At 53.5% G+C, this 13,234-nt stretch overlaps 3 protein-coding genes across 3 annotated transcripts; 1 reads left to right on the top strand and 2 right to left on the bottom strand.

The window, feature by feature from the left end:
• Positions 1-1,652: 1,652 nt before the first annotated feature.
• Positions 1,653-6,963, bottom strand: NCS54_01033900 (Hypothetical protein; the record flags this gene model as incomplete). Its single annotated transcript, XM_053155652.1, has 7 exons — positions 1,653-1,978; positions 2,317-2,385; positions 2,496-3,481; positions 3,536-3,639; positions 3,691-5,721; positions 5,774-6,583; positions 6,655-6,963. 7 exons carry the CDS (start codon positions 6,961-6,963, stop codon positions 1,653-1,655), a joined length of 4,635 nt encoding a protein of 1,544 aa, XP_053011627.1.
• Positions 6,964-7,905: 942 nt separating this feature from the next.
• Positions 7,906-9,169, bottom strand: NCS54_01033800 (Hypothetical protein; the record flags this gene model as incomplete). Its single annotated transcript, XM_053155651.1, has 4 exons — positions 9,041-9,169; positions 8,532-8,978; positions 8,238-8,485; positions 7,906-8,188 (listed from the first exon to the last, which is right to left on the bottom strand). The coding sequence occupies exons 1-4, from the start codon at positions 9,113-9,115 to the stop codon at positions 7,906-7,908; spliced, it is 1,053 nt and encodes a 350-aa protein (XP_053011626.1). The 5' UTR covers positions 9,116-9,169.
• A 494-nt stretch (positions 9,170-9,663) lies between these two features.
• On the top strand, positions 9,664-12,895 carry NCS54_01033700 (Hypothetical protein; the record flags this gene model as incomplete). The annotated part of the gene is made up of 2 exons (XM_053155650.1): positions 9,664-9,711; positions 9,761-12,895. 2 exons carry the CDS (start codon positions 9,664-9,666, stop codon positions 12,893-12,895), a joined length of 3,183 nt encoding a protein of 1,060 aa, XP_053011625.1.
• Between the last annotated feature and the right edge of the window lie 339 nt (positions 12,896-13,234).

Below are 13,234 nucleotides of genomic sequence, written 5' to 3'. Positions count from 1 at the left end.
GGACCGTTGTGGCCAAGGTACGACAGATGTTTCTGCAACAAAGAGAGTTACTGCCAGCCCTTTGAGACTTGCATGGCTTCTATGCTGGACGTACCCGCCGGGTCGACATCCGGACGTCTTGTTGGTCTCTCCTTTCACCTCCTATGTGGCCTACGCCTTCGCCATCCCTGCATCACCACTAGCCTCCAGGAGCGTACATGAAGACTTGCTCAACATCCATATCTCGTCGCTTGGCAAATAACAGATTTCGTCACGCAACGCCACCAATGGGACTATCGTCTGCAGCACTTCCCAGCATCAGTTAGGCTCGATCAGATGTAGGCCATGGGTTGCTTGACCATGGCGCTGATTTGGTCAATGGTTTTCTGGTGGCACACGTGTCTCTAGTCCCCTCACTATTGCGCAGGTTTACAGAGACAGAGATGCCAATCTGTCCAAGGGAAACTAGGGCCGTTGCGAGACAGCACCTCAATGCTTTCCCCTACACGCTAGCAAGAGCCCTATACACCGGTGCCATGGCATTAATCTCCGCCAGGAGTCTTCGCTCAAGAAACCATGCTCGAGCTACTTGAAGATACGGGGTATGTCAGATGCGTTGCCTCCCAAGACTTGGATTGCAACACATCAGGTTTCAGGCTCATCCGGAGATCTGGGGCACCAAGTACAAGGGCTCGAAAGGTGTCAGCAGGCAGGTTGCGCAGCTTGCACTCAGCCCCGTCTTATTACTCCAGAATACGGTATTGATGCCGGGGCTGCCTAGGTATCATGTTGCCACTGCGTCTAGATGTCGTTTGTTGGGTTACACAAAGGCCGACCTGGCCTAGCGCGCTCTGCATTGAGCAGCACACAGACGGCTGACGCCACGGATGCCTCAACGTACGTCCGGCGCCCCGGAGAGACGGTTCCGGAGCCGTATGAGGTGTCACAGACATTCCAAATCGACTGAAACGGGGCCCAAGTCGATTGGAATCTTGGAGTTGCTATCTTACGTGATGCTACCCGTTGATGTATGTAGGTAGGTGCGGTCAAGCTGCGGGAGGCTCACTTGGTGATGCTAAGGCTCATTGGACACCCCGATGCAGTACTAGTCAAGGCATGGGCATGCCACCCCAGCAGGTAGCATTCTGCCATTACCTAGCAGATGGATGTGCTTGACTGCCGGCCGCTGGACTCCCTGGTCAACTCTGTGTCTCCTCAGGTTCGTTCAGGGGGGAGGGGGCTATGATCCCTGCTCCAATCCTGACGGTCAGCCAGTCGCTCACCACCATCTCGTCCAGGCGATGGCACGCTGTCACCGGGGATAATGCCAGCATGTGCGGCCGCAATGGCTCGACCGCTTGCCGCTCCGTCAAGCGGCGTGATCTACGCAGCATCAGCAAGGCTCCCCCGTCGCCGTCTTGACCGTTTCATCAGATGCTTGGAATGTGCAAGAAACAAGCAAGCAAACCCATGAAGATAATACTTGCGATATAACACTTTTTTGGCCTGTTTTCCGTGCCTCGCTGCTACTCTATGCGGTGCTACATTGCGAGAAATCGGCAAACCTTTCCGAATTATACAAAAAGTTCCTTCTCTTTCGTTTGTTTACATGGTCTCGCTGCATTCTGTCTTTGATCTTCCTTGCTAATGCCAAAAAGAGATCCCACATCAGTCTACTCGAGCTCCAGACCGGCCTGCTTCATCAAGCCGTGGAAGATGCCCTCCTTCTTCAAGAGATTCGCCGGAGTATCAAACTCGACCACCTCACCCTTATCCAGTACCACCACACGGTCGCTGTCGAGGATGGTGTTGAGACGGTGAGCGACAGTGATGATGGTTCGGTTGGCGAACAGGGGTGATCGGAGGGTGCTCTGGAGCATGGCGTCGGTCTCGACGTCGACAGCGGCCGTGGCCTCGTCGAGAACCAGGATGTTGGAGGGTGTGAGCATGGCGCGCGCCAGGGAGACGAGTTGCCTCTGTCCCTGGGAGAGGTTGGAGCCTGCGGAGAAGATGCGTTAGCTGCTGCTGCTACCAAGCTTGGTGGATGTACGAGTGCGCAACTCGAGAGCTCGCATGGCGGCCGGTCCGTGAGACGGCGTCACTTTGCCAAGCTACCAGGCCACGAGACTTGATCTTCATGCGAGACGCCCATGCAAGCGCATCTTGTTTAGAAGATGGATGCATGGAACATGTTGCAAGCATCGTGGCAAGGGGAAGGGAAGGCCTGGGCATCCGAAGGAGCCATGACGGATCGAACCAGACGGTTGGTGAACCGGTCAGACGAAATCGTCGACCGGTCAAGGAATGCCGACAGAAAGCGCATGGGCACCGACTCACCTCCTTCATTGATCTTGGCCTCCAGCCCACCATCCATGCTAGAAACGTGGTCCTTCAATCGTGCGTGCTCTGTAAGGCGGTTACATGTCAGCACACATTCATTGTCACACAACGTCTGCTGACAAAACATCCGCAAGGGCGCGGCATGGTAGGGGTGCAACGTGGGTGGCTCAACTTACCGAGGACGCTCCAGAGTTCTGTGTCATCGTGGACGTGACCAGGGTCGAGGTTATCGCGGACGGTACCCTCGAAGAGAGCCGCATCCTGGGGAATGATGGCCAGTCTGCGTCGGAGATCAAGCAGGCCGATCGAGGATGTGTTGACGTTGTCGATGCCGATGTGGCCAGTCGCAGGCTCGATCAGGCGGAACAGAGCGAGCGTGAGGGAGGACTTGCCCGCGCCTGTACGACCGACCACGCCGATCTTCTCGTGCGACTTGATATCAAGGTTGATGTTCTTGAGAACCAGGTCCAGACCTTCTCGGTACCGGGTGCTGTAGTTGACAAAGTCAACCTCACCCTTGGCGGGCCACGAGACGGGGGGTCGGTTCTTGGCGATGATCTCGGGGGCTTCGCTGGGCAGAGCCGCATACTCGAGAACACGCTCCACCGACACGATGTTGGTCTCGACTTCAACGGTCTGGCGGACAATCCAGTTGAGCGAGGTGGTGATCTGCAGGGCATATGACATGGCCAGACCAACAAGACCAGGGCTCGGGCGTCCATAGCTGGTCACGGAGATGACGAAGAAGCCCGCAGCCGAAAAAATGACAACAGCACCGATGAACTCGAGGCGAACAGCGAGCCAGCGGTTGGCGCTGATGGAAGGGAAGTAAGCCCGCAAGTTGGCGTCGACGCGCCATTCGTTCTCAAGCTCGAAGCGCTGCTGCTGGCGGTAGGCGCGGATAGTGGTAATGCCACCGAGAGACTCTTGGAAGTGGGCGTAGATGGGACTGCGGCTCACGCTGTCGAGTCTCTTAAGCTCGCGAGAAGTCCGGAGGTAGTATCGCTGGATCCAGTAGTAGGCCAGACTGAGGGGGATGATTAAGGCGATAAAGCCCGGCGCGGCGACCGAGATGATCATCAAAGTGAAGCCAGATCGAGCCAAGTTTACAAAAAGCATGTTGAATGTCCTAGCCAAGACCTCATCGACGCGGTAGATATCACTTTCGACTCATTAGCATAGGCCTTATTATTGACAAGCTTATTCATCAACTCACCTCGAGAATCGGTTCAGAATTCGTCCTGCGGGGGTAGTATCAAAGAAGGACATGGGAGACCTGAAGATGGCATTGGCCATTCGCTCGTGAAGCTTTCGAGACGCCTGTTCCACAAGTCAGCTAGAGTGATATCAGAGTAATGACACAATACGAACCTCAATGGAGCAGAATATCCACAGAATCAGGGTCTGAATGACAGTGAGGGCCGAGGATCCCATACCAGCAGCAAAGTAAATGCCAATAAACTTGCCAACGTGCTCGTTCGCGCGGTTCTTCTGGTTCTCATCGGACCACTCCTTCAGCCAGACGGAGGCAAGCATGCTGGTTGTCTGCGCAGCGAGGAGCATGAACAGGTAGAGACCGACAGCGTAGATGTTGTTCATCTTAGCGTACTCGCCATAGACAGACCACTTGACCTTGCCCTGTTCGACGTGTTCCTTGGCCTGCTTAGTCTTGGAGGTACCAGCGAGCTCCTCATCGGTGAGCTTGCCACGGGGACCCCTGAAACTAGCAGTACTGGCGCGACGGAGGGTGGCCATGCTGCTCGAGCGAGGCTTAGATCCAGGGCCGGCCTTGATAGGGGCCATCTCGGGAACCTGCTCCTGTGCCTCCTCCATTTCTTCCTTGGCCTGGCTGGAGTCGGGCTCGATAATGGTGGCCGCCTTGCTGCTCGAGGCGCTGGAGCTGGGCTCGCTGCTGTTGCTACCAGATTCGTGTCCGGCTGTCCTGAGAAGGTCCGCAACAAGACCCTTCATGGCGACCAGCTGCTTGTAAGTACCCCTTTCCGCGACTTCTCCATCCTTGAGGAGGGTCACGTAGCTAGCCTGGCGAAGAACAGCGATGGCGTTGGTAGCAAGGATACGGGTCTTGGAGGAAAGCAAACCGCGAGGACCGAGGACATTGTCAATGATATGTCGGCCAACGTGGGAGTCCACCGCAGAAAGAACGTCATCGAGGAGGTAGATATCGGCACGCGCGTAGACAGCACGGGCCAGGGAAACACGAGCCTTTTGACCACCGCTCAGCGAGATACCTCGCTCGCCAACAACAGTCTCGTCACCGTCGGGGAGCTGGGCAAAGTCGTCCAAGAGGGCACAAGCCTGAACGGTCTTCTCGTAGAACTCAGGGTCGTATCGGTAACCAAAGATGATGTTCTCCTTAACGGTGGCGTTCAAGATCCAAGTTTGCTGAGAAGCATACGCGACAGTTCCTCGCACCTCAACGGAACCCTTGACCTTCCACAGATCACCGAGGATGCTCTGGAGGAAGGAGGATTTACCAGCGCCCACGCGTCCGACAACGCACGAGAGTTCTCCCTTGTAGGCGGTGTAGTCGATGTCCTTGAGAGCATTCTTGTCCTCATGCCGGTTCCAGGAGAAGGTACCATCGCGGATAATGATGCTCTCCTCACCAAGCTGCTCAGGGGCGGGCTTGATGGTGATGGCATTAGGCTGGAGCTCCTCAGCCTTGAGGAAGTCAGTGAGACGTCCAATAGCCACAGAGGCCTCGACAATCGAAGTGATAACCATGGGGAGGATAGCCAGAGGGAAAGTCAAGAGGTTGAACAGGGCCAGCGCAGGGAAGACAATGTCGGTGGTAAGGGGCTTATCCTGGGTAAGGACGAAGACCGTAAAGGTCGAGCAGGACACAAAGAAGGGGGCTGTTGTCCAGGTGAAGTTGGCAAAAGCTTGAGTAGCGCCGATCTTTCGCAGGTTCTTCAGCTCTTGTTCGTTTCGGACATAGTTGAGCTTGTTCATAAAGGCAGAGCCCCAGGCGTACAGCTTGATGCTCTTCATGTTGTTGATGATCTCATTGATGAGACGGCTTCGAGCATCCTTGTTCTTCATCTGGGTCTTCTGCATGTTCTTCATGATACGAGCGACGAGGCCCTGTACTGGCATCATGATGATCATGACGACAATGCCTGCCATCATGGACCATCCGACCAAGTTGTACAGAGAAACCATGCAAATGATGATCTGGAACGGAGCGGACCAGATCTGCTGGGCAAACTGGGTAAGATCCTGCAGACGCTGCGCATCAACGGCCATGTAGTTGACAATGTCGCCAGTTGACTTGGCGGCTCTGCCTTCGTTCGACAGTCGAAGCGACTTTCGGTAAATGGCCGAAGACAATCCACCCTTGATGTGCATACCCGTCACAAAAGCGAGCTGGAAGTATTGGTGCTGCCATCATGTCAGTAACGGATATGGTGAGTGTGGTGCTAGGGTCACTTACCACCATGGTTGTCTGGAAGACAGCACAGGCGAACATAGCCAGCGCAATTGCAGCACCCTGGATCACGGGCTGTTTGGTTTGCTTGGGGTCATGGTACGAATACACAAACGCGATGAGGAGACGCAACAGTTGAGGCTGGATATACTGTGAGATGTCGTTTCCAATCTTGTAGACGGCAGCCAGCATGTACGGTCCGCCATACGCCTTAAACAGGACAATCCACAGGGAGGGGTTCTTCCGATGCTCCAACTCGTGTTGCCAGGCCTTATCGAAGCGTGCTCCGGTGTTCTTGGTCTGGTCGTCCTTGGCCAATGCCCAGAGGTCATCTTCGGTCAGGAACACCTTGTAGCCATATTTCATCATCGGGGTCATCCAGGAGAAGGTCAGCTGGGAGAAGGCGTTGCAGTACTCGACGGGACACTCCTCCTCTTCCTCAATCGCCTCGTAGCCATTGGGGCCAACGTTTCGTGGCCAGAGCCACTCAACGAGAAACTCGACAAGAGACAATCCAACACCGACGCAATAGACGATAAAGTAGGGCAATTCCGACCGGTAGAGCTGCTGCGAGATCAGGGATCGCAGCTTGACGGCGAATGAGATAAGGAGAAGGAGCCAGTAGAAGAGGGCAACACCGCTAGGATATCGAATGCGTGAGTGTTCAACCCATTGGATGGAGAAGACAACGCAAAGCGAAAGGATTGTCAAGAATGTGGTTAAGACTCTGAAGTCGCCAAACCAAATGGCTGGCATAGATAGGATCTGGATGACGAGCTGAGCAATGACGTCGACGATGATGACGGCGAGGAGGGTCTAGCAGTGGCAAGCACAGTTAGCTCAATTGAACCATGACGAAGTCGCAGTTTGTCGCGGCGGTTAATTACCTGCTTGGTGAAGAAATGCGTGTTCTTGGCTTGTGCTTCCTGCTGCTGCTTCCTTACGAGGAGCCACCATATGGCGAGCGATCCGAAGACGAGGCCGAAGACGGAGACGGCAGCGATCCAGACGTCGATGAAGCATGGCGTAAAATCGTATCGATGGGGGCTCAGAGGGCCCCAACCCTCTTCGTTTCCGCAGAGAGGCTGCTTGAAGGGACTCGCGGAGAGGTAGTTGGCGCCCAGCTCACGGAGAGGGCGGAGACCCGTGAACGAGCCGGTCTCATAGAGGACCTTCTGCTCGTCGTAAAGAGCCATTGTGTCCCGTGGCTCGAGAAAGACTGCGGGGCTGCGAGTGTCTGGTGTAGCTATCGCCGCATGCTAGAGCAAAGAGCTCTCGTCTCTTGCAAGGCAGGGCTGCAGAGTCGGTGGCGCGTCAGAATCGGTCGGGGGTCGGAGTTGCAGGCCGTCAAGGCTTGGGTCCGGTTCGGAAAGCTTGCGCGACGTCAGAGCGTCAGGTCGCGAACCAGCGACGGCGCAAGATGGGTCGGGATCTGCTCGGCAGGCCAAGATCTGCCTGTGGCGTGCGCTGATTGATGCTGCCAGATCCTGATCCGGCCAGCGCTTTAACGAGAGATGGAGGAGCAAAGATAAAAATTGCCTGGGCGACTTCCGACTAAAGTCCAGTCGCAGAGCAGAATCTTGTCGAAATGACCTGCTGATGGTTGGTAAGCTGGGGTCCTAAAAATCGTCAAAATCCTACGTAAAGGTACGCGCTAACGCAGACCCCAGGCAGCTCAGCTGGGGGGGGCAGGTGGGGATGAGCATGGCAATCACGGAGATGTCGGCGATAGTTGCCTGGATTACTTGCGCTTGCGTGCTTACCTAACCCTGCAGCATTTGTATGTATCTAAGCCGTTGTGAGCTTACCCTGCACATTGAATGGATAGAATCATGTCTTGTTGTTTTAGCATGACGTTTCCGGTCATTCGCTGTTTGCGGCCTCAATTTACCTTTCCGATAAGGTTCTTCACGTGACGTAAAATCTAAATTGCATTCATCTTGAATTCCTTTGTGCTATCATATTGAGTCGTTGTTGATGAGTCATCTTACTGGTGCGTTGAAAACCCGTAATATTACCCACAGACGCGATGCAATCCTGACTGACTCACAGAGTTGCAATAGGCACTATAGCTCTGCGTATGGCCCGTCTTTACAACCTAGACCTAGCAAAAACCTGACTATGCTGACATAGACTAATTACTTTGCAAGAGTTCCCAGGAACTCAATCACCCGCTTGGTAAGCCATTCCTGAGCCTCAGGCTGGTCAACAGTGTGACTTGCGCCAGGAATAAGCCCCGACAAGGGGCTCACTACTGGGTTCAGTTGCTGGTACTTCTTGTTGCGAGCTGCCTGGTCAACGCGCTCAGGCACATACTCGTCATTTCCAGAGTGAAGAACAAGAACTGGCTTCTCGAATCGCGCCCAGTTCGCCGCGACTCTCTCTTCGTCAAGATCGGAAGAGAAGTAATCGTCATCACCTCTGTGCACGGCGTCAGCTTGTGGCAAACATACTCCACCATGGAACATACCCTGGGGCAGCAAGAGACTGGAATCTATAGGCCGAGATGGGTGCCCCCAAGACGGCGGGAATCATATCAAAAGGCATACAGTCGCCCTCCTTTCCCTCGGCAATCATCTTGGCCGCAAGGTCGAGGCTTGGCTGAGGGTCAGGCATGATGAGATCCAGTGTCTCGCGATCCGAGATGGGGCCTTGCATGATGAAGCCGTCGACACGCTCATTGTTGTGCTTGGCATAGTTGGTGTACTCGATGCAGTCCTACAACTTGTCAGAAATTGCCAAAGGGGGTAATTGGCAGACATACCTGGCAACCAGTGGAAGAACCAAACAGGACGATCTTCTCCTTGCCGATGCTTCGAAGATACTTGACCAAAGAGGAGATGTCCTCCACATCGTTGGAAAGGCTTGAGATACCAAATCCGATAAAGGAGCTGCGCATGCGGATCTCGAAAACAGAGTAACCAAGTTCCTTGGCCTCCTCCAGTCGCTGAGCTAGGAGCCGGGTGTAGGGGATAGTATGAGGACCATCTGTGAGACCACCGATGAAGATGACAGCATTCTTAGCTGAGGCAAGTCCAATCTCGTATGCGCAAGAGGCTCGAGTCTTGGACTCGAAAGGATGAACGGTAACTGAAAAGGGACCGGAAGGAGCCATGATTGCTCTATTTCCCGTGGTCTTTGCTGTCGGGGTTGAATGAGCTTTGTGGTGGTTGTTCCTTGAGAGCAGAGGTGCGGAGAGCGTCTTGACAAACTAATGCGGTATATATAAGCTGCAGTCCTGGGTTTGGAACAGTGGGTCCCTCGTTCTCTTACCAAATGGTTCAATCGGGGGGACTTTGGTTGAAAGAGCCAAGTCTGTAGTTTTCCAGTGGAAACCAGCCTCTTCATGCTGTAGTTGAGAGCATTCAACTCTGGGTGTAGCTGCGAGATCGGACGGATACGATTACGATAGAGCACAGTGCATGATGACATCAGCAGGCGTGGGATGGTTTAGAGATTGTGCAGAAGACTTCTGCAATGAAATGGTGTTATAGTAGAAAATGAGAGATTGATGAATATGCAAAAACATCACTTTGTTAATTGTATTATTTGCTCAGGTTGTTAATGCTTTGAGCTCTTGGCTGAGTTATCAGCCTCGTTCAACACCTCAAGACCCTCTTTTGTACAGTTTATAGAAATCTCACACTGTACGGCCACATGTCAGTTCCTAAAGATCGTGAAGTGCCCCTCCACCTTTTCTGGCTTCACAAGCGACGCTTCTCAGCACATCTAAACCATCGTCCTCTATTGTCAAGCCAAGAAACTCACATAAGCATCGATTTTACACATTTGCCAAGCACTCTCGGCGCATTCGCATTCGTATTCGCTTATTCCTGATCTTGAGCTGTGGAGAGTATGCATGTGTAGCTGGTAAGGAGCTTCTCGCTTCACCTACGATGGCATCTACATCCAGCAGCCAGGAGAGGAATGAGTTTTTCCAAAAAGTTGGCCACCTTCCCATTCACAACTAGAAAGCATCTAACAAAATTATAGCTCAAGCCATGCTGCGTCAAGATCAGCCAGTTGGCCATACGGGAGGCCGACAATCCAGCTTCCGCTCGCGAGTTGACCGAGCTCACAGGGCGAGTGCTGGAAATTCTGAATGAGCAAATCCAGCGAAATCCGTTGGCGCTGGACGAAAAACTCTCTGAATATGTCTTCTTCCCGCTCTACCACATCTTCCGTCAGATGGATCAGTACCCCATGCCCTTGATCGAAAACTGCATCAAGGCACTCGCTATCTTGATCACTCATGGATGGAAGACCAAGATTTCTGCGGAGCTAGTGAAACAAATATTGAGTCTTCTGACCTTTATACTGGATGGAACACCTGGCTCTGCCCAAAAACGACCTGTGGCCGAGGAGACTGCGCTGGAGGCGTTCCGTGGGCTGACTGCTCTTTTCATCACAGCTGGCACGTCCATCGCGGCGGCATCGGGACTTTCGGAAGCAGAAACGATACCTGTGCTCGGCCACGGTGTCACAGTCATGTTAGATGGGGTTGTCAGCGGCGCAACACCCCAGATACAACAAGAGGCGTTGCGAGCCCTGCAAGCCGTGTACCACACCATCAAAGAGCCTGCCGCGCTGGCTAGTTTCCTCCCGGGCACTGTCTCTTCGCTGGCAAAGGTTGCATCCTCTCCGAACCGATACAAGGGGAACGTTCTTGCAAAGTGTCTCGAGACCGTGAGTCTGGTGTTGACAACCGTTCTGGCTGATCTTAGAACGCGGTCAATACTGGCCAAGTCCGAGGCCGAACAAGAGGATGAAGATCATGACAACAAAATCCTCTCTCCTTCATGGCTCAAGGCGTCCGCCATCCAAGTCAAGAAAGCGCTCTCTACGATGATGAGGCTACGAACCCATGATTCCGCCGAGGTCAGGTCCGCTCTCAACAAACTTTGTGTCGTCATCTTGGATGAATGCCACAAGACCTTGGAAAACTGCGCGAATATATTGATCGAAACGGCAATCGTTCTTGGAGAGACAGAGGAAAAGACATCCCTGACGCAAACCAGCCTGCAGGATCTCGTCAGCATCTACCCAGAACTTGGCGAGATCGTCAAGACTACAGCCTACAACTGGATGTCTAGTCTGTCGCGTTTGATGCAAGGAGCAGACGAACAAGCGAAACGAGACGCGATACGTAACGTTTTGAAGGCACTCGAGCTACTCAAAAGCCTACACATACAGTCGTCGACTCTCGAGGATTCAATGTCGACCATGCTTCGGGACAGCGTTGTTTCACTTGTTCAGGCATCGAAGCTTCAGTCAACAAACGAAATCGCCGATGTGAAACTGATTGCTGGGGGAGATTCAAGCGAGTTCAGGGACGCGCAATATCAGCCGATTCTTCTACCTTCCGAGAGCCAGAAAGATATTCGAGGTGAGATGGCGTCGCTTATTTCTTTCCTTGGCTCGTCTTCCCAGAAAGTGAGGCTTGCAAGCAGTATGCTGGAGCAGGCACACGAGTCTGGAAACCCAGTTGGGCAAGTTTCTGCCTTTTGGCTTTGCTTCCAACTAGTCAAGGCCAGCCATAGGGCTTCGGCAGAGGAAGATATGTTCTTGAATCTGTCATCTCTGAGCGACCCGGCTGGGGATGTGGAGGGCGTCTTCAACGAGTTGTATACGACGGCAGTACAAATTCTCGACCGCCACACGGAGGTAGAGCCTGTTGACTGGCGACTGGAAGCCCTTGCCTTGGAGGTTACTGCCTACACAGCTCAGAGGTCAGGAGAATCATTTCGACCAGAACTGATCGATGTGTTGTTTCCAATCGCAACGTTCTTGGGATCTAATAGCCAAGGCCTGCAGAAACACGCTATCGTCACGCTGAACACCATAGCAGCCTCGTGTGGATATGCTAGTGTGTCGGAACTCATCATCAGCAACGTTGATTACATGGTCAACTCTGTCTCTCTGCGGCTGAACACTTTGGATATATCGCCGGCATCGATCAATGTCTTGACCATGATGATCCGATTAGCAGGCCCTCGACTAGTCCCTTACCTTGACGACGTCATTGACTCCATTTTCGGTGCCTTGGACAACTACCACGGCTACCCGGTGTTTGTGGAAAACCTCTTTAGTGTGCTTAAAGAAGTGGTGGATCAAGGTGTTCGTTCGGACATGCTCTTGTTGGAACACCAGACGAGCTCGAAGCCAGATCACCGAAAGAAAGCACAGAAGACGGATGAAATCTCTTCTCTCTTGGATACCTTGGCAAAGAGAAAAGAGAGAATCTCTCGCGACAAGACCGAGACAGATCAAGTGCGCGGCCACCCGACGATACCCTGGAAGAAGGAGGACAAGAAGGAAGACGACGAAGATGGGGCAAATCCTCCAGCCGAGGAAGAAAAACCTCCAAACTCTCAAACGTACCAGTTGCTGCTGAGAGTGGCAAACCTAACCCAACACTATCTGACATCCCCGACGCCAACGCTACGGAGGTCACTGCTAGAGCTGCTGACAACGGCATCTACAGCTCTGGCTCCCGATGAGGACGCATTCTTGCCACTGGTCAACTCGATCTGGCCGGTGGTAATTGACAGGCTGCATGATCCTGAAGCTTATATCGTGGTCGAGGCGTGCCACGCGCTGGCTGGGCTCTGCGCGGCAGCAGGAGACTTCCTCAGCTCTCGGTTCAAGACGGACTGGGCGGATTGGCTTCGGGGGTGGTGTCGCAATGCTAAGCTTGAAGCTTCCGGGCGACCGGGGCAGACCAAACCCCGTGGGGAAGTTAGGATTACGCGGGGACGAGAGAGCGACGATAGCCGAATTGTGATGCCCCTGAGGAGCGGAGGCGGCCTCGGTGGCAATCCGCAGGCGGTGACACCGTACTCCGGTGCTGACCTGGGGAGATTTGCATCGCCGGCGCGAGTGTGGGGGGCCACGGTCGAGCTATTGACAGCAATAGTGTCGCACGTTCACGTGGACGATGACATGTTTGACGACATTCTGGACCTACTGTCAGACGTTTTAGAGCGCAACGTTGGAGTGCGGGAGGCATTGGAGGCTGTCAACGGGGACGCGGTGTGGCTGGTGCGATACGAGCGAGGGAATGTTGAGCCTCTACCGACACCCCAGATGGATGGTATTGTATTTGCTGCCATGGAAATAGCTCAGTAAAGGTAGAGATTGCAGTATCGAGGCTCTGGAATGATGATGCAAACCGGCACACGCTTTGCCGGTCAAAGGGACTTGGCCTTTCCGTGATTAGCTATCAGCAAAACATGCTAGAGACGCCACCTGGCAACGAGTTTCCTAATTGGCAAATTTATAGAGAAAGATTTACGTCAAGGTTTCAACGGGAACTAGCCTGCGCGAGTTGGTTGGCGGCTGAATGACATTCAGACAGATATGCTTTGGCGTGATAGCCTCGGTGTAGACATGCAGAAGTCTGCTGACAGCTTTGCGGGAGATTTGAGTATCGTTTTAGCAAGCTGGGAGCGTTAGTTGAGACGCGAA

The sequence above is a fragment of the Fusarium falciforme genome, chromosome 8 (genome assembly GCF_026873545.1).
Source record: "Fusarium falciforme chromosome 8, complete sequence".
Classification (NCBI taxonomy): Eukaryota; Fungi; Ascomycota; class Sordariomycetes; order Hypocreales; family Nectriaceae; genus Fusarium; species Fusarium falciforme.
The sequence above is the reverse complement of the archived record's forward strand: the minus strand, read 5'-3'. Positions and strand labels throughout refer to the sequence as shown.